The sequence below is a fragment of the Anarrhichthys ocellatus genome, unplaced genomic scaffold (genome assembly GCF_004355925.1).
Source record: "Anarrhichthys ocellatus isolate YVR2014 unplaced genomic scaffold, GSC_Weel_1.0 scaffold4, whole genome shotgun sequence".
Taxonomy (NCBI): domain Eukaryota; kingdom Metazoa; phylum Chordata; class Actinopteri; order Perciformes; family Anarhichadidae; genus Anarrhichthys; species Anarrhichthys ocellatus.
Window position 1 is genome coordinate 2,978,231 of NW_022280034.1, and position 21,837 is coordinate 3,000,067.

General features: G+C 42.1%; 1 protein-coding gene across 1 annotated transcript in view; it reads right to left on the reverse strand.

Moving 5' to 3' along the window:
• Positions 1-20,851, reverse strand: part of LOC116381164 (ankyrin-3-like) — an 87,655-nt gene extending 66,804 nt beyond the window's left edge. The window contains exons 1-3 of the mRNA XM_031843053.1: positions 19,684-20,851; positions 632-733; positions 207-305 (exon numbers count right to left, since the gene is read on the reverse strand). Of these exons, the coding sequence (XP_031698913.1) occupies positions 207-305; positions 632-733; positions 19,684-19,800 (318 nt within the window). The 5' untranslated portion in view covers positions 19,801-20,851. The remainder of the gene's footprint in view (positions 1-206; positions 306-631; positions 734-19,683) is intronic.
• Between the last annotated feature and the right edge of the window lie 986 nt (positions 20,852-21,837).

Here is a 21,837-nt window from a genome sequence, read left to right on the forward strand (position 1 = left end):
CTTATATTACATAGAAACATAGAAACACAGTCGACGATTTAGCTTCCTTCCACTAAATCAGTTCACTCAACCTCTCTGCTAACACGCAGCTGTTCCTCTCTTTACTGCTGCTTAAGCAACGTGACTTTGGGAGGGAGCTGACGAAGCAAACCACAGCGTGTGTGTGTGTGTGTGTGTGTGTGTGTGTGTGTGTGTGGCACACACACCTTGGTCGCAGCGTCCACGTTGGCGCCGTGCTTGATGAGCTCAGCCACCACCTCCACATGGCCCTCCTTGGAGGCCAGATGGAGAGCATTCAGACCGTTCTGAGAGAGAGAGAGAGAGAGAGAGAGAGAGAGAGAGAGAGAGAGAGAGAGAGAGAGAGAGAGAGATTTTAAAATCAAGAGCTTGAACCCTGAACAAATATTATAACCTTCATTTAAATATGTGAGCGTTCTGCACGTTATCAGATCTTTAACAGTATAGACCTGTGAGAGAGGTTTTTATGGATGTTTTGTAAAACAGATTTTGGGTAGATGATCTTTTAAAGACCTCTACAGACTTCAGCGGGACAGTGAAAGCCTAAAACAGATAATACTAAGTGGAGGTTTTCTCTTGTTGGCTGAGGATCGAATGTGATTACATGTCTCACCTGGTTGCAGATGTTGATGTCGACTCCATTCTTCAGGTAGTCCAAAGCTTTCTCGAGGTTCCCGGCCCGAGCGGATCTCAGATAACAGGCATTTATATCCGTCTGCAGGACACAGAGAAAGATAAACAGTTCGTCACATTAACTTCAGAGAAGTGACTTCAGCTACATGAAAGTAAAAACTGGTGGATGTCTGAACGGTCACAGCGCAAAGACAACGTAAATATCTTAAACTGCTCAGAGCTTGTTCTAGGTTATCGATTATTCTAGAAACACGTTAGTCAGAAGCTGTAATTTATGTGTCACAGCATCAATACTGCCGGTTAAATACTTCAAGGCTCGCATGTTATTAGCTGGTGAATGTTGTATTGAGAAGCTGAATGAATAAGACAGAATATCTTATGAATGGAAGGTTTGAGGGTGAAGTGAAGCCTCGTCACATCACAAATAACTTTAATAACACAAATTTAAAAAAGTACAAACGAGGGATTTAATTATCGGTTTCATAAGAAGGTTTTTGTTTTTAAACATAATGTAGAAACGTTGAATGCACCAGAATACTTGGATTAAAATGTGTGTGTGGGACAAAGAGCTGCAGACAAACAGGAAGGAGGATAATCAGAGTGAGTCTCTGATTTCATGTTTGCAGAGCTTCAGTCTGCCCCACCCATGTGTTCAAACACACACCCACACATTAAACTCTACTGTTATTCTCTAGAAAGCAGTTAAACTCACACAAAAGGAGCTTAGTTTTGCACACAAACTCTGTATCTGATATAATATAATTCACCAGACTTCAATGACTATTCAACGCTGCATTTTTAGGAGGAGGATTTATATTTGAATGCTACAAGTCCATGCTAACATCTACTATTCGGTAATTATCAATAATACCATAATAATAATTAGATTCTGACCAGATAGTAACGTGTCAAAAACTGCTGGAAACCTTTCAGTAAAATAAAAGCATTTTAAGGCCCCATGATAAACAGAAGCAATGTTAAAACATTACACTCACATAATAAAGTAATGTTAAAACTGTTTTTATTCCTATAAATTAATGCCAATGGGATTTGTTCTCGTCTGCTTTAAAAACAACACATGACGTGACTCCCCCGTTAGATTCATCAGGTTGAGTCTGTAATTGAACGAGCTACAGTCCGGTGTCAGACAGTCTCGTCACGCTCACTGCACCGTGATCCTTGTTGTCGTAGACGGATTGTTGGATAAAGCTGACAGCTGAGCTCATTTCCCACTCAGTGAATGATCTTATCGGAGTTCATCACCACACATGAACACACACAGAGTGTTTCTGGTGTCAGCATACATTCTGTGGAGGGGGGGGGGGGTTACCGGATGCCATGATACTGCGAGTATTTTACAAACCTCTTGAGTACAGTCTATCATTACTGTTTTTATGACTGCATTTGGTGTTTTTGTTCATGTTTCTGAGTCTTGTTGCTTCGTTCATGCAGCATCACTTCAGGAAAGTGCAAACTAAACAGAAACCACCTCACCAGTACTGGCCTAGTATATTGTCACAACACATTGAAGTTTTCCTTTTCTTAGTCTACATCAAAACTTTAACGTGATTGTCATGAATCTCCAGCAGATGACCAACACAAGGCTCATGGAAATCATAATAAACTGACTTTGTATCCTCTGATTCTGCCTCCACATGAAGAGAAACATCTGTAAACCAGCAGAATAACACCAATGAGTGAACATGTTTCGCTTCATTCAATGAACTGTTTGTCATTTGTGGAAAAACAATACACTGCAAACAAATAGTTCCCGCGATGAATTTTTATCTTAAATAATTAAACCACCGTTTTTGAAAGTCTGACACTGTCACCTCCCCAACAACGATGAATTCTGTATAAATGTAATATCTTTCACAGGTTATTGGAGAATTTTCTTTATACAACTAAGAGTTTCCTGGAATTGAATCCCCTCCACCTGATCGCATAACCAGCTCCTGCAGTCATAAATCAGATGCTAACACACAGACTGAATGAAAGGTGCAGCTCACATACAGTCATTGGTTATTACTGAAGCCAGGCTCAGTACAGTAACAAGCAACACAAGCGGAGGAAAAAGGAAAAGTATGATCAAAGAATTCTTATCAAAACCAAAACCTGTGGTCGGTTTCTGATGTCTTATGAAAGTAGAGGCTGTGTGCCGTGAAGGTTTTTCAAACCCTGAGAGCGGTTGTAAGGCACAATGCCAACCCTTTCAAGTTAAATGTGGCACCAGGCCTGGCTGCTCATAACTCAGAGCATTATCAGAATCCCAGTTTCAAGCACCACGCTATAAGAGAGTACTCTGACCACAGAGCACTGAAGTCCAGCTGAGCAGCTCTTAAATTTGACAACAAGAGCACACATACGGCCTTACATTTCATTTAACATGACGATCATAACTGACGATATTATTCTTATTTCTGTCATCACATCTCACCATTAAACCTATTAGACGCTGACGCTTTCCTCTTTAATTTCTTTTGCAATACAAATGCACAACTTGACGTTTTAAAACACAGTCCAGAAAGATAAACATCCATCTAAAGAAATGCGACAAAAGCAGATGCAAACGACCAGAATCTTGAACTACATATACTCTTTCATATTGCTGTATTATCTCAAAACATATGGAAAGATAGGAAAAGAAAACAGAGCCGATTGCAGCTTCAAGCGTGCATGACTGTAGTGTTGAGCAACATCAGACAGAACAGTGAACGCATGTGCATGTGCACACAGGAACGTCACGGATAACAGACGACAGATATAGAATCAATAAAAGCGTCTTTCTATTCAAATTCCTGCCGTGAATTCTTCCACTGTTCATCATCCCGCCGCTCAGGTTTCTCTGGTGCTGTGCCACTTCGGTTGGCGTGAGCCAGGAATGCAGTTGTCACTGTGTTGTTCATCACATTACTATTATATCTGTATTAAAGCTGAAGGTTCATCGGTTAGAGGGCAGCTATAAATGATGATCCATCAATCGTTTGGATCCGGACAAAAAGCCAAACCTTCAGTGAACTGCATATTTTCAGGTTTTCACTATTGTCTGACAGTTTCTTAGACCAAACAATGTGATTAATCAAGAAAATAATGTTTAGTGGTAGCTGTTGTCCATTTTATGGTTTGATAAAAAGTGGGACAAATGTATGATCTGAAAATATCCGATGGATATGATTTGGAGTTTGAAACATGAGGGAAAACAAAATCAAACTATTTTTCTGAGGAATTTAGCGGCAGCAGCTTGACTCAAAGGAATTAAACGAGACTATATTCTGTTCGTTGTCTTTCGTGAAAGTCTTGTAACTGATGAGTTTATTACCAAAACTTCACCTCTTCAAAACATCTGTATCTTCTGTGTAATGTGTTTGATTGTGTAACTTTAAAAAAGACGTGGTCTTATTTGGATGGGATCTGGTGGAGATTTAGGACTTTGGCCGACTTACATTTAAATGGATTTGTTGGTGACAAAAGAAACGCTAAAATACTGAAAAAAGACTCCAGATTAGTGTAAGATCATGTTATGGTTGTTCGCAGCAGAGTGGAGGCTTCTGTCATTGCAGTGTAACTTTATTTATCCATGAGAGATATTCAAAGAATGCTACGGTCGCTCTCTTTCCAGAACACAGTTACACACATTCCAACATGGGAGCTGCTCCCTGCGACCAACGACGACGCTGAGGGACGAGACACTGATTGCCCTTCATACCAGCAAGATTTCCTGTATAGAAACACTTGTTTACTGGAAGCAAAACAGCATTTTATTAAATACTAAAGTACACGAGATGTAAGCCCTCCTACTTGGTTCTATTTGCAGCTCAGACAAATGTTAAAATCTGAGTTGAGGAGCATTAAATTGCTGCTTGTGTGCTGCAGTAAGCCAACGATGAGCTAGCATATATTGTATATCACATATCAGCAGCTTCAGGGAGACCTTTGGAGCACATGAAGGTCTGTCCTTCTACCTCACTAAGTGAATTTAAATTAACGAGGAAATTAACTAATTAAAAACGGCAATCTCTCTCTCTTCTTCTTCTAATTTATAATCTTTTACTCCTCTCTTTTTTGCTCTTTTATTCCTACTTTTACACAAACACACAGAGCATGCAGCACCGTCCAAGGTCAGGTGCTTCCATTCACATCACTCTGCAACATGAAACTGTGTCCACACACACAAAACACTGTATGCACAGACTCAAACATACAGGACTTTATAAAACGTAGAATCACAGCGAAGCAGTTAAGAATGCAAACAGACACACACACACACACACACACACACACACACACACACACACACATCCACGCACACTGCAGCAGAGTGGTGCAGCAGAGGTGCCACTGCGACCCGTCCCCTTCAACGACCCCTCCAACCTCTCAACGTCCCACCTCATCCGACAATGTCTCCGGACCGGTGACAACCGGACACAACATCACTTAATCCTACTGGCTGTAAATTAGCCCCAAATCTTGTTGGCGTTAATGCAAGGTAGCAGAGACAGACAGACAGACAGAGAGAGAGAGGGAGAGGGAGAGGGAGAGGGGAGTCTGTTTACAGTCAGAGAGCTCCATGACTTTACAGTAAACAGACAGTAGAGACTTACTTCTGCCAAATAGTCTGCTGCCTCCTCCACTGCCATGTTTTTTCTCAGCCTGCAGCTGAAAGAATGAAACCTGAGCACTCACTTACTGTTGCAGCTAGCACTATAGCCTGGAAGCTAGGGAGAGAGGGATGGGGGCAAGGGAGGAGAAGGGAGAGAGGAGGTGAGGGGGAGGGACGGTCTGTGTGAGAGAGAGAAAGAGAGAGAGAGAGAAAGGGAAAGAGAGAGAGAGAGAGAGATAGAGGGGCATTATGTCACAGCTACAAATACCTGGCTTGCGTTGAGAAAGTCCAGAGCATGTAGGAGGAGGGGGGAGGAGGGGGGAGGGAAGGGGTGAGACAGAAGAGTTTCCGGCGTTAATCTAAACTCCCACTGGAGCAACACGGGATCAGAGGACAACAAGTGTGTTCCAGCCACTTGTTAAAAGCAGAATATTGAAATGAAAGTTCCTCCCAAGTTTGTGCTGCTTCATACTTTTACTTCACTGCTTTTTCTTCTGACAGCTGTAGTTACTAGTAGTTTCAGATTAAGATCTCACCTAAATAAAAAACACTGGGTCCAACTTTTTCTGGCTTCTGGTTGAGGCCCCTTGTCACGTTTAGGATGTCTATGATTTATGAGCAGTTACACCAGAAGAGTCGTTTCCCTTCTTAACTTCTCTGGCAGAGATAAGAAAAAAGTTAAAAATAAAATTACTGACATGCAGTGATGTAGTAAAGACCACCTACGCAAGAGACCGAGTCAAGACTAAGACTTTGAGCGGTTGAATCCGAGTCAAGACCAGGATCTTTAAAAAGTTGTGTTAGGAACGGTCTTGGGACCAAGAGTCAACCAGTCAAGTTGAGGTTTACAGCCATGTCCGTCCAAAATGTCATCATTTATTCTATTAGACAATTGTGTAAAATTGTCATGATTAGCACATGAATTCTTGAGTTATGGCCAAAACAGTGACCTTTAACCCCACAAATCTAATCAGTTAATTCTTCCAGGTGGATGTTTGTGCCAAATTTGAAGAAATTCCCTCCAGACGTTCCTGTGTTTCCTGTTATCTTGTGTCTATGTGTCATGTATTGTTTTGTGACTTTTAAGAATTGGGTGTGGAAGGAGTTCAGGTGGCATTTTAACTAAAAATGAGAATTATATGAAAAGCTTCGATGACATTATACATTTGCATAATCAGGGTGAACTTCTCTGCTGCATCGAGTTCAACCTATTTAACGTCTGAGGAAGCCTACGATATTAAAGGGAAACCACGAGGCACCTCCATCGGAATTTTGATCCTTCTTTCCTCTCCCGCCATCTCACGACCCCTCAGATTCATCTGGTGATCCGTTGGAGGGACCCGACCCCCTAGGCTGAACTACCCGACTGTATATAAAGAAGTTAAAACCAGCTCCACATCGACAGCTGCGACGGTCGCGTGTCTGTGAGCATGAAACATGCTTTAGGGAATCCCTGCCTGCCTCTACATATCTGCATCCACCGTCTCCTGCATGGCTGCAGAGTAAACACAGCCAGGGGGACTCAAACAGACACAGCTGAGGCTTCAGGGCCCGGAGCCCAGCAGACAGATTAGCAGGATTATGAGGGTTCCTCAGGTACCGAAGGGGTAAACCGCATCAGTTGACGTGGTAGAAGGCTAGCCAGTCAGTCAGTCTGCAGTGAAAGTTCAAATGTTAGTTAGTGCATCAGTTAATGTGTCCAATTAGTGTTAGTAACTTTGCCAGAAAGTCTGTGAGTCAGTCTGATCTTATTGACCCGTTGCTAAGCCCCGCCCACCACTGCTACGCCGCCAAAGCTGTCAGAGCTACGTTAGCATGGAGCCCACACTGTCACTAACTGCACTCCCTCAATAACTATCATCTAATTTATGGAAAAAGCGATTTCAGAGAGAAGCAGACATGTTTACAATATGTGGATAAGGATAAATCAGGATGTGAAACTGACTCAGCAGTGAGAACAAGTAAAAAAAGATAAAGATAGAAGCTAAAGCTACAGATCACAGTGTGAAAGTGAACCACCACGTCACCTGGTGAAGCCGGATAGGTCTTTATTCTCTGTGGATGGATGAATGTATGGCCACATGATAAATAATAATAAATAAACTATTAGATACAGTGGAACCAAAGTCCAACAGATTACAGGGTCAATCCGGGCAGCAGCCACTCGTCCTGTTTAAGTCTCTTTAAGCTTGACACTTAATCCTGATAAAGTCACTTAATGTCCATCAGCCTCGTTATAAGACATGATGCATGAAGAGGCTCACCACTGCTTTTAGCCACTTAAGGAAAATACTCAGAACAACCTCTAAGTACCCACGTTAAGAACATTCAAACAAATGCTATTAAAAGTGAGCTAACACAAGTTCATATGAAAAAAGTATGAAGCTAAGAGTGACAGTGAAACAGTTCAGTGCATTATTTTGTTCATTTTTGAGAGAAATATCATGATTTTGTCTTTGCTACAGCTTCAGAGTGTAGGTCCTGTTTAGCACTATGAAACATTTTAAGGTTTGAGACTCAGCCAGGAAAGAATACATGCTTTTATAATCAAAGCAGTACATTTTGTACCCTTATCTTGATGTGAGCTACAGGGACACTTCAAACTAGATTATTTGTTGTCTGAACACTGAATGCACGACACTGCTAATTCATTGGTTGATGCAATCTGCTGTTTGTTTTAAGTCTCTTACTTGCCTCTTTTACAGGACATTTTTATATTGTTTTTGACTTTTTGTTTTGTTTGAAGTCTGCTGGCGGTGCTTTTATGTCACATTTTTATACTGACGTCTTGTCCAAGACCCCCTGAGGATTATGGGGGATTCTGGTAGGCAGCTCCCTAAAGGCTGAACCTAAAGGGGTCTACACCTGAGGAGTCTACACCCAGGTGTAGCTGGTGTACAGGGGGTCACTATCAAAGGGCTCGATTGCTCCCTAAAACAAACACGATGATGAAGATCAGATTGCATTAAAATGGAACTGGGTCAACTTCAGTGATGTGGAGAGTCATCGCACTCAGCCTTGTTTAACTGACGCATCACATCCAGCAGAACGTCCCAGCGTCGCTTCTATTTGGACACTTTATACTATTGTTTCATGTTTTGTCGATTTATTCCCTTCAGCTGCAACAGAAAAGCGGAGGAACTCGACTCTTCTGTCGCTGCGGGTTGGAAGGCGGCTCACACAACCATTGCACTCTCCCCCCACACAGACACAGTTTAATGATCCTGATGCGTCTTTGGTGTTTTATGACATCTGTGAAGGAGGGGGTGGGGTTGCCATGGAAACTGAAGCTCCTCAATTCGCAGCGCTGCATTGAGTTCATTAAACGTTGAGAGATGGGAAAGACCCCACCGGTGTTTAAAAGCTATACAACTACTGACATCAAATTAACCTGCACAGTAGGACGGTGTTGGGATCTGGATCCAGACGTCACCATCAGGTCTTCTGTATTAAACCTCAATGTGTTTCTGTATGGAACTTTTTATTGGACTTTAATATTTGCAACTCAAACATGTGTACTATGATCGACAAATATTCCACGATCCACAAACACGTTTTTTATTTGTGTTGTGTAAAGTCACGTCTACAAAAATACGGAGCGATTTGCAAATAAGCCTAATTTACTCTCTAAATACGTATTTACATTTTACATAAAAACGCACTCGGTTTAAATGTAAAGTGAAATGACTAGAAATATTTAGTATAATATTTGTGGACTGAGTTACAAATATTAAAGTCCAATAAAAAAAACTCCATATTTTTGATACTAACTGAAATATGTTTGGTCAGTTTCTTTAGAGAGATGAGATATATTCACATAAGTATTCACATAAAACAAGTTGTTTTGTGGCTTTAACTGTACGAATCACAAATAATATCCATTTAAAATGTTAAATATCTCGAGGATGTTTCCTCAGAGTGCTCAGTTGCTTATTCATATGTACTGATCGGGTCAGGGCTCTGGATTTGGATGAGTTGGTTGATGGTTTTGCACAGAAACTGCAGGATGAAACACTGTTTTTAAAGACTAAAGTTCACACTTTTACTGTATTATTGTTAATTATCTGTCAATCAACTAATAGTTGTGTCTCTTTTGTGGAATTCAATACTCTTATTATTTGGAATATTCTGTCACTATACTCTAGCATACATAATGTGTGTGTGTGTGTGTGTGTGATGGAGAAAACTAAAACACACACAAGTTATCATTAATTGTCAGGTCCTCTATCGGTCCCTAGTGGTCACAAGTATTACTGCATCAGACTGCAGCAGTAAAGTGTGACGACTGTCCTTAAATATAAACAATAACTGTCCCAGTTTCTTGTAAAGAAAAGTGATGAAAGTAGACAAAACTATTTCTTTGATCGAGAATCAATAGTTATAAATTTGCATATTAATATTTGGTTACATAAAAGCAGGTGCATTCCCTCTTAGCAAAGGAACGCATCATTTGTTATTGCATATATTATGAAATCAACAGAGAGTATACAGATAAGGGTGTGTGTGTGTGTGTGTGTGTGTGTGCGTGTTTGTGTGTGTGTTTGTGTGTGAGTTGTCCTGCCTCCGACTGGTGCTGCGATCTGATTGGCTGCTCAGCTACTGCAGTCTCAGTGCTCTCACAGCACATGAGGAGGATGAAAAAATAAAAAGAAACACCGCGTACACAAACTCTTCAGCTCCTCTTTTCTGCTCTCTGTCACATTTCACTGCAGTTGAATGTGACGAGACTCTGAATATGTGATCTTTTATATGTATTTAATCACAAATCAGCCTTATTGTCAGTGTCTTTTTAAGCTGTTTTAACTCCAGACATCAAGAAAACCCTCCCTCCAACTAGTTCTCACTGTCAGCTGCAGGATCCGTCCCTCACTAGGTCTCCTAGCAATTGGCTGGCAGATCTGCTCCGCTCTCTTCTCATTGCATGACAGCAGATGACGTCGCTATGCTGCTGGATCACAGGCTCTGTGGCTGATGTGAGGGCGTGTGCACGGTGTGTTGTTAAGGTAGACACACTATGCCGGTCCAGAGGGGGGGGCCAGGGAGTCAGACGGAAACACCCTAAAGACACACATCGGTTCTCGTCGGCTACTCAAAGCACACACACTCTCTCAGCTGCCTGGGTTTAACATCTAGGCGTCAAAAACACAATGAGGTCCAAACAAAATGAAAAGAAAACAAGTAAGAAAGAAAGAAAGCTGCTGTAGCACTGCTTGGTTAATGTCTTCTGACAGAGTACGGAGTGCCGGTCATGAATAAATTAACATCTGGCCCACACAGTGCACCAACAGGGATGGGTGGTGCTGCACGTGAGCGACCAAACCGCCCCGACATGCACGCACACAAAGCCCTGTTTTCACCACATTTGCAACATCTGCTTTGCTTCAATATCGTGAGAAGCTCCACAAAAATAAAGAAGCATAAGCGAGGAAGAGTCACAGCCTGACCGATGCTGGAAGTAAAGTCAGTGGATCACCAAAGTCAGTGGGGTTCATCCTCTGAGGATCAGGATTGTCGCTCCCAAATGTTGTGCCCCTCCATGCTAAGGTTTTTAACTGGATAAGTGAAAACTTTGACATGCTGCTCTCAAATATGGGGTTATGAATGAATTAATATTTTGGGGTTTTGGAGAGTTGGTCGGGAAAAAAGAAGCAGACAGAACATATTTAGATTTTTACTAAAAACATTTGACCCTCTGTGGAAAGATGGTGATTGTGATGTGATGAAATATCTCGTTATTCCTTTTTTTTCACCCTGCTGGTCCAGTGCCTGTTTGCCGCACTAAATATATATTTTACTCTTGCTGGCCACACAGTCAGATGAGGAAGTAATGAAATCTGCAGTAAAGAGAAACAATAGCAGGAAGAGAAGTTCTGTTTGAGCATTGGCCTTTAACTTCAGCAGCTCATGGAGTCCAAAGACAATTAAGGAATTGCTCAGAAAATCAATAGAGCACTTTAGTTGTATATGTCCAACATCAGCATGGCTGCTTCCTCTCTCTGCTGACTCTCGGACCTCGTGGCCACGCTGGGCTGTGGTCTCCACTTTAACATCCTACAGTCTGTATTTATTCTTCTTAGAGAGCTTAAGAGAAACCACAACCTCTGGGTTCTGTAAGAAAACCTCATTTAAATCTTCTTCAAAAACGTTTTAGATCATTTTATTGAAATTCAAATGACATCCTGGCAGCGATCAACGCATCTGTAATTTGGGGGGGGGGGGGGGCTTTGGAGGGAGGCCTGAAGGGGCGGGCTGTCAGTGTTGCCGACTTGATGATTTTCTTGCTACATTGAGCAACTTTTGGAGCTGGGGCTTTTATTGGAAAAGAGTTCGGAAGAGTTGTTTTTTTTGGGTTGGATACTATTTAAAATCAAGCGTACTCTTTGCTAGTTTTCAAGATTGCCAACCCCGCCTTTAAATCTAATTGATGTTTATAATGACACACAAATAACTAAAAGACTACTACCAGAGGTTTAATGCTTATACGTTCAGTGTGAGCATTTAAGTCCCAGGTTACCGCGCAGGAAGGTCGATTAAAACACGTAGCGTAAGTTGACACAACATACGAGATCAATAAAGATTAGTGATGGGCAGGTGGGCTGGATTATATCCCCCCCCACCCACCACCAAATGTCTTTTAAACAATCTGCCTAAACTCAACTCTGAAAAATGAAGATTCAGGTCCCACCCTGTTCTAGAGGAAACTGTTATAATAAGAGCTCAGGGCAGCAGTTAACATTGTTGAAGCTGGGTGGTCTCATTAACAGTCCCAGCAGTTTTCAATGTAAACGAGCTGGATGCCCTCCGTCACCTGATATTATCACATAAGACGAGGACAGCCTTCTCTCTCATGAATGTGTAAGATACTCCAGTGAACTGTGTGTGCGAGCCTCTGTCTGTCTGATCCTGGCGGGTCTCCTCCTCCCTGCTGCTCACCTTCAACATGTCCTCTACCTCCCTGAGAATACAGTTTGTGTAAACTCTCTGAATCAAACACACAGACTCACGTTCTGTCTCTGTCGTGACTGTGTGTCGTGCATCAACACCTCACCCACTGAGACACACAGGGGGGTTGGAAACATCAAATAATCCGGCCCCCCCTCCCATGTTTTTCCCCTGACCGTAACTCTACTTAAACTATATACACAACGTTTAACACGACGAGCTCCATATCCACTACACCAGCCTGAAGATGATGAAACGATTGCAGGAGAGTCTGTGGATCAGAGCCAGATAGTTTTCGGACCCTGGTCGGAGCGCCATGATGCTACGCTTTGATTGGCCAGTCAGCGTTCGAGGGGCGGGACTTCAGTTAATTTGGGCAACAGCAACTATGACAGCAGCTCTGCCTGTAGAAGCTGCACAAACAAGGAGGTGTCTCGTTTCAGTCACATTATTTAATATACTGTGCTCAACACTAATCTGCTGTAGAAAAAGAAAACACAGTGTTGTGTTCAGTGAAATGAAGTGTGTGGGTATGTGTGTGTGTGTGTGTGTAAATGAAAGGACTGGCCCAGTTCTTCCTGTCCATCTCCAACTTCAGAGAGAAGAGAGAGCTGCAGGGAAAGGGAGAGGAGGGTACAAAGCCTGACTAACATCCTCGTCTTCTCGTCCAATTTCCTCCTCTTTATCAATCGCTCTCCTCCATCTCTCTCTGTACGCTCTCTCTAATTCCCCTTCATTTTAATTTGATTTCATCTTCCTCGCTCTCCACTATCTCTTTTTTGCAGTATGTTGGGGATGTGTTACCCCCCCCACCCCCCAAAACACCCTCCTCCTCGTAGTCCCCCATCTACCAATCAGGATGCTTGGCAGGCTCTGCACCAATCGACTGGCGCAGCAACCCCCTCTGCAGCCGTGTTACAGCGAACATTGAGGTCTGGTGCCGCGAGGGTGGCATAAAACATGACTGCCTTCCTATCCAGCACCTCTTCATCTCCTCTCTCCACATGCCTCCTCCTCTAACGCTCCTTCCTCTCCTTTCAGATTCTCATCTTGGCTCTCTATTCTCCGCTCTGCTCCAGCGGCTGTTCCTCCTCTGCTCCGTATAATGGAGTCGTTCTATAATTCATAAAGGCTCTCCCCTCAGTTAGGTTACTGCTTTCTGACTTTGTCATCTCAGATTGTCAGTGTTGGCATGTGGAGCTCTTGAGGAAGCGTTACATGTGTTTCCTTTCCTTTTTAAAACTGGAAAATGACTCATGATGCATTTTTTCTGATGGCAGAAATAAGGTTTGATGCTTGTCACGGTTTGATGCACAATCAGTAGCCTTTTGGGGACTAAGTGATTGATTCATTGACTGATTGAAGAGTGGATTGGATTGAGAAGCCAGCTGCAGCTACTGATAATTATTTACATCATCAATGAATCTGCCACGCAATCAAAACAGTGAAAAACCCAAAGAGATGTAGATTAATGGGAGTTAAAGGAAAGCAGACAGTCTTCACATTTTCGAAGTTTCAATTGAGGAATTTTTGGTCGTTTTGCTTGAAAAATCACTCAAACAAATAATTGATTCTCAAAAATGTTGCAGGTAAATTTTCCCAATGAATTGATCAATATACATATTTTTTCAGTTGTACAGTAAACAACTTAAATTTATGAATTCTCACACTACGTTGCTTTATCGATGCAGAAGAGAACATAGTATTATCATGTTTTGTATGATTTGAAGCAGAAAATGTTATTAGGAAACAAATTTCTGTGCTTTACAAGCATGACTGTTTTTTAATGTAAAGGTGTTCTGAACTGTAACACAGGTTGGTTTATATTTAATAATTTCCCCAACAAACAAGTGGAGTAATTACATTTTTTTTTGCTAACAGACAATATTTTCTTTCTCAGAAGCATCATGCAACCTTCTGCATACTATTTAAATGTAAGAAACGACAGGAAGAAATCAAAAACAAATGTAAAGCATTGAATATTAAAATGGGCAGCAGATCTGGTGGAGTAGAGGGACAAAGAGATGCAGAGCAGCAAGAAGGAGCGGGCTTCAAATATGAATCTTGGCTTAAATAAGTGCCCGGGGATTAAAGTGGTACAATGCCTGGTCACAAGGGACCTGTGTGTGTGTGTGTGTGTGTGTGTGTGTGTGTGTGTGTGTGTGCGTGTGTGTGTTGTACCTCCCCCCAGTCCCAGAAGCAGAAGTGTGGCTGAACAATACAACCTTCTGCCAGCTGACGGAGATGCAGGGAGGGAGGGAGGCATTGAGAGAGCGACAGATAAAGAGAGATAGGATGGGGGAGCAGAGTGGAAGCTGCAGATGAAGAAGAAAAAGAAGAAGCCAGAATCGAGTCCTTCCCAAAAATAAACCTCAGAAGAAGCAGCGCGTCCATCCGCCCTCACTAATTCTCCTCTCACTTCAAAATAATAGACATCCAAGTCATCACTTTGTGCCATCTTTGCTGGAAGTCTACCGCCCCCCCCCCCTCCCTCCAATGAATGAAAACAGTTATCTAATCTTCATTAGAAATCTTCACCTGCTACACATCAGCATGTTAGCATTGCATGTGTTGACGTTAACACACAGAAGCGGTACACGAATGAAACCACACTGAACAAAGAATAGCACATAGAAAGAAATATCAAAAACACAAGTACTGACATAAGAGTTAAAAGCAATAAATAACAAAGTAAAACAAAAGCGTGAAGCTCCAAAGCATCGGTAGTCTAAGTACATATGTTCTCTTTTTGTTTGAACATGTTCTGTAGGACTTTAAATTGGCAATCTTGAAGATTTTCACTTTAATAAATCTCTGTTGAGTCATTATCTATCACTGACAAAGGTAACAGAATGATGATTAAGCCGATGGCCCACTGATGAAAGTATTACAATATTTAGATATTTGCAGTACTACAAACCGGGTGTCTGTGGCCACAATCCCTGGAAGAAATGTTGTATTACAGTTTGTCTCCATCATATACACACAAATAATGGAACTATGCACACACGTCTGAAGACTCATGTATCAACAACAAGACTCATGACTGTTGAACTCTGAGCACAAATACATTGTTTTCACTCAAATAGTGATTATAAATCAAGTTTTAGGGTTGCCGCTTTTAGGAAAATGCAATTTCAACCGAATGAGGGAAATATGTATTTGTAAAAGATGTTTGAGCAGAGTTGAGGCCGATAAGAACGTGATTAGTTTTGCAGGAATTTGGTCATTAACTGTTGATGCACAAATCATCATGAGGGAGACAAGCCCTCTAGTAGTTGTCTAGATTTTAACTTCAAACCACAACAGTAGACCTCATTGTTGTGCCAGAAGAAAAGTCAGGGGGGCAACAGTCTTAATTCAATATGCAAGTTTATCATCTTTCAATGGAATCACATCATGATGAAATTATATATAGTTATTATAAAACTAAATTACGTCATCTAAACTGATAATAACCCAAATGTCCCAAAAAAATCATATTATTTTGCGCTGAAGTTCTTTAAAAAATACTTTTTATTTCTCAAGTATCTAATTCACACAAGAGTTTACAAAACCATGTGATTGTTTCATATTGACTATTTGTTTATTGAATTACCAGCTATATTGTGATATCCTGATAGAAGAGTTTGGCCATATTGCCGAGCCCGATCCTCTGGGGACCATGAATGTCTGTATAAAGTTTCCCAGCAATCCATACAATGAGACTTTAAGCTCCGTTTGATAAACCTTTTGTTTCTTTCTTTCTTACAGAATCTGCATATATCTTTAAAAGTGCCAGTGAAGCGCCACCGACTGCTTCACTTCAGAGTCTGGAGTCACACCATCACAAAGAGCGTGAGATCCAAAATGAGAAAGGAAACACGCTGGAGGAAGGGAAAGTATGCCAACATTTGTGTTTTCATTACACTTTGCGGCCTTGAAGCTCATTTGGTTACAAACACTGACGTTGTCCTGTTGCCAGTTTTCAGTCCCTGCTGGGAGAAACATTACATTCTTCTACCGCCTTAAAAGGTCAACACACAGATGGCTTTTTGCACAAATATCAATATTGGTTTTAAACAGTTTAATGAATGATGCTTCATACAAAAGAAGAGAAGACAATGCCCCAACATGCGCTGAATAGACTGTGATGTGTGGTTTAAGCTTTGCTACAAGCCAAAGAGCCAGTCACCCACGCAACCAGCCAGGCAGCCTCTCATTGAATTGGTCAATCAGCCAATAGTCAGTTTACCGATCAACTAATCCAAAAAGCGGGAATGACAGCAACGCCACAAGAGACACAACTTGTTCAGGCTTTGCAGCTTAAAAAACACAGCCCGGCTTGTAGTTCAATAATACATGCTTGCTTGCAGCAATGCAATCTAATAGCTTTAATGGCAGCGCGCTGCACGGTGCACTGGTCTCAGCGGTGCTCGTAATGCATGGCTATTGTTTTTCAGCTTCCAGTAAGAACCATAAAACACACCATACTGCTCACGGCATTGGATGCATACTGAAGGCCTGGAATACATTACTAAAATAAGGTAAAATAAAAGGGAGGCTAACGATGGAAGGAATGATATTACATGCAGCGCTGAATATCATCTTTGTTCCACTTACACTAAACTAAATATAACTTAATTAGTTAGATGTTGTTTTGTTTTGTTTCTTTGAAGTAAGCTATTGTCTGTGCTATGCTATGCTAAGCTAATCGCTTGTAACTCAGCCAGAAAGTGAATACTCTCCTTCAAAAACAGCGCTAGAGTCACGACATGTTAGCCTAGTTTAGCATAAAGACTGGAGGTAGCGTAAAAATATCTAGCCTAGCGAAAGTTAAAAAATGCTTACCAAGAACTCTGCACTCAATGCACATTGAATATCTAACTTCTCACGTAACTCTTGTAAAGAAAGCACATATGTATGTTTCCAGAATTGTTTTTCCTTTAACGTACAAGAAGAGAAGCAGAAGATAAAAGGAGAGACATCTCGTGTCTTTAGAGTAGTGTCTGTTTAATCTACATGGTCTGAGGGAGACAAAAAGCCAAGTCACAGTAGCTAATAAGAGAGACAGAGAAGTGGGGGGGACTAAAATAAAGGCAGACTAATTGAGGTGATGTCATCCGAGGAGGATATTTTTTGCACCGTGATGCCAACGGCTCCTGGCAGAGCGTGTTGTAGATTTACCTTGAGTGAGCTCAGGATAGCTGATACCCTCCTGTTACACTATGCTAATGTCACCCTATACAGACACAATACTACAGCAACACGTTTCCCTCACCTGTTGCATTAACAGGCTCAAGTTTCAGCTTCAAGGTCAAACCTGCCTCCTCCATTCCTGGCCGCATGCTGTTCTGCTTCCTCGATGTCAGAATTCAAAGAGTTCTGCCTTGGATTCCTCTCAGTGTTTGATGAAAGGACGTCACTATGCAGTAGATCTATTACACTCCCAACATGCTGAAGAGGATCGATCCATCCTGATGCTTTTCAAAATCAATACTGGTGTCAAAGTTTCTGTGTAATGTAATTTACAATACTGGTGGAAACCACAGCAGATACACGAATAGAATTAATTACAAATCCATCGTCGTTTTCTGAGAAAACCCACAGTGAAGTATGAATATTCTGGAGCCACTAAGCCATATTTAAACTAAAGATGGAGACTGTCCTCACTGGAGAATTGTTCGCCATCGGTTTGAATTTTCACCGACAAATGATGACGTCTAACTATATCGATAGCGGAGGCTGAAGCATCATGACATTGTTAAAGGCGGTTGGGCGTGCTAAGCTCTGGGAGGCTATTGACGAGCAAATCATATTTTATAGTTGAATTTGAAGGACTCAAGGGAAGGTCCGATCTACTCGGTTTAGTGTTATAGCTCAAATTTGAACAAGAATTTTCAAAAAAATCTGGAAAAGAAAAGGAAGTGAATGCATGTTTCCAACGACTACTGGATCTCTTCAATGGACGTTTAAAGGACCAGTGCGTAGGATTTAGTGGCCTCTAGTGGTGGCCTTTAGGTAACGTAGAAACGCAAAGGGCCCTTTCTAGAGTCAGTGTTTGGTTTGTCCCTTCTAGGCTACTGTACTCTTGATTTACTCACTACGGCAAGTTTCCGTTATCACTTTTCTGCGATATTAGCATTTATTGAAAACCAACTTTTCCCTCTCGGCACAACATAAAAACTTTTTGTCATATTTAGATTTTTTTCTCTCCAGGTTTCTGTTTTCGGGAAATTGAAAATGCACATAAAACGCACTTAGTGACGACATCACGCGACTTAAGCCAAGAGTCATAACTATAACGACTATTATTATAACTACTACGTCCCTGACTTCCTGTGACCACGGGAAGTCACTGCTCTACCCATGTTGACCTGATGCTAATGAGGTCACTGGTATTGACTCTTTGTGACAGGTGGCTAACCCCGGACTAATAATGGCCTCGGGCTAGTCAGCACACACACACACACACACACACACACACACACCTCTACACACACACACACAAGCCCAAATGTCAGCTTGTACACACTCAGGCAAATGATTTTTGACCACAGGCCCAATCCCAATTAGTCAAATAAACACACGCAGGTCAACAAAGTTATTCAAACACCGAACGTCAACATGGACTTCAGCTGAGATGTTTCGTCTAAATGAAGCCGTCTCTGCACTGAGAGTGATTATCGATTACAAGTCAGACCTATTGATCACCTTGTATTCACGTGTGTGTGTGTCTTAACTTTGTCCTTGCATAATGACGCATGTACGCACACACACACGCACTTACGAACAACCCACCTCTAACCGCAGGGTGTGACTGCTGCTGATTTTTTTTTTGGGCTCCTTTTCACATTTCACATCAGAATATACAGAAAACACATTATTATAAATCAGCAGGAGAGATGAAACAGATGTGAGATTTTAAAGTGAGTTGACACAATGAAAAATGTTTTCATACAAGAAAGTTAACATAGAAACAGTGCAGGGGTGACTGAGGACAAGTCACACACACACACACACACACACAAGCATCCTATCAAAGTGGGGTGAACCTGAACATTAGGTTTTTATTGCAAAACAAATTGAAAGTGTGTATGAGAGAGAGGGTTTTTGTCTTAGCCAGTGGAAATATTTTGGAACAAGTGAACTGTCTCTTTCACATATTAATAGCAAAGCCGCTGCCTAAAATACCAATCTGCCCTCTATAGCTGAATCCTCTCGTCTTTTCTTTTCTTCCCCGTCCGTGAGCTCTGCTCATCCATCTTTCTCTGTCTTTTTCACCCCCCCCCCTTCCCAGTACTCCCAATGGGACCCCCTTCTCTTATCACACTGGGTGTGTATGTGCATGAATGTGTGTGTGTGTGTGTGTGAGGAGGCTGCAAAATGACAAAAGAGACTCCACTAGACCGACTCGTCTCAAGCACCCCCCCCCCCCCCATGTCAGCTCTCTTTCCTTTCCTCCATTACTTTCTTTTTTCTCTTTTTTCCTTCCTTTCCTCCTCCTCTACCTTTTTCTTCAATTCGCGGGAACGCTTCCTCGCCGCCTTCTTCTTCTCCTTCTCATCATCCACGGCGTTGATGTTCTCATCCGCCCTTTTCTTCAGCTGCGAGGCGGCGTGCGCCATGCTGCTCCGGTCCAATTAATCCTCACAGGTGGGAGAAGGCGGAGGGGAGGGAGGGACGGAGCCAAAGTCTGCTCTTTAGCCCGATTCTTCTCAGCTCCTAATTATCTTTTTGTTCCTCCTATATCCTCGGCTGGGCTTTTGTCAGAGAAGGAAGCCCTCACAGGTGTGTCAGAGGGAAATGCTTTTTGAGATTTCCCTTCAGTCTTTTGTTCCTTGTCCCCCTTAGCAGCACAGTGCAGATGCAGAGGACCAGTTTGAAGCAGGGCAGAGACAAGACATACTCCACCACTGTGAAGGCAGCTGCTTCCACTTCTCAGGGCGCAATGTGCAAAACAAGTGCCAGTTATAGCAAATACAAAATATATATACGCTCTGCAGTCTGGTGGAATTGTCTTCTTGATTAAAAAAAAAAGTTACACTCGAGCTCCAAGGATGGAGGTCCAAGAAGACGCTCAAGCTCCAGCCCCTTACCCCAGCAGAGTGCTCTGTCGTCTGGGTAAATAAACTAGTCCTGCTGCCTGCTAGACTGGTTCCCAGAGTTCGCTGCCTGCACCTGAGCACTGAGCCATCCTCTATGTACACACGTCTCGCCGGGACATATGAGGGAAATGACGATGGAAAGGAGGTTGAGATAGGAGGGGGAGGAGGAGGAGGAGGAGGAGGAGGAGGGAAGGGTGAGAAAGGAGGAGGCAGAGAGAGAGAGGTAGAGAGAGCAGCTGGGACAGCAGGAGAAAAAAAAAGAGGAGGCAGGAGGGGATGGATGAATACCTCTGCTTAGTACCAGCTGGTTGAGAGAAAAAGGGAGGATGATACTTCACACTGGATACTTACAGCGCACACACACACACACACACACACACACACACACAGTGCAGCCATGATGCTCCTGTTATGAAACTTCTTCCACTCAGCCTCTTCTCTGTCTTGAACTGTTCCACCCAAAACAAGAGCTGATGATGAATCCATCTCGCACCGAGCTAAATTTACTTTTATCACAGTTTTCCATAAAAAACATAAAATAGTAAGTCAGCACAAGAAACAAAATGTAATGTACTGATATATCAAACATATTCATACATTTGTTACCATCGAAACGTGATTATTTACATTTTTTATTATGCTCACTACTTCACAAACACATGCATCTTTGCTAAAAGATTTAAAACACTTCCTCATAAACGGTCTTGCACTACCAGTCCGAAGTGTTTAAAACAGTAAGCTTTAATAGAAGATGTGTTTGGGACGTACCGAGCATCCGTATAAATGAGACAGTTATGTGAGAGTTTGTAAACGGATGTCGTTTTTCTGTTGTTAAACGATGTCTTCATTTAACTTAATTCAAGATTTTTCTCCATTTTATTGTCGTCTTCATTTGCAGTGAAGGGATGCGAGAAAAACTTCAAGAATTCAAAGTAACATGGGGCGAGTACTTGATATACAAATGGTCGTTTTGTGGGCGAAGCGTTCCTTTTTTTCAGTTTCAGAAGTAAACGAGGAAGGTACACGCAGGCTGCTGTGAGCTGATGGATCAATTATTAAGATCGTAATGCATTATTCATAATAAATCGAAACACTCCGATATGAGAGAGTCATACCTTGAGGGGACGCCTGTATGATTTCTGTGCAATTAGCTACTTTCAAGAAGCATCAGCTCGAAATTAATGAGAAGCGAAGAAATTCAGAGTTGCCTGAGGAGACGAAAAGGATTTTGCATCAAAGCCTCGTGAACTAAAACCTGCAAACAATTAGAAATACCAAGATGTTCTTAGAAGATCTGTAATGTTTTCCTCGATGTCATTCACAGCTCGCAGTCAGTGTGTTCAGGACGGTGATCAATGCATCGCTGCACGTGTGTAACGTCTCATTGTGTCTCCAGTGTGTGTGTGTGTGTGTGTGTGTGTGCTGGTATGAGCTCATGTCGGTGGACTGCAGCCTTTGAATATTAACAACATGGGAGAGGGGATAGGATTGTGACAGAGACATGTGACAGCAGAGCAGGCCTCCTATTGGCTGTCTGGGATGAGCGAGAGCTGTCAT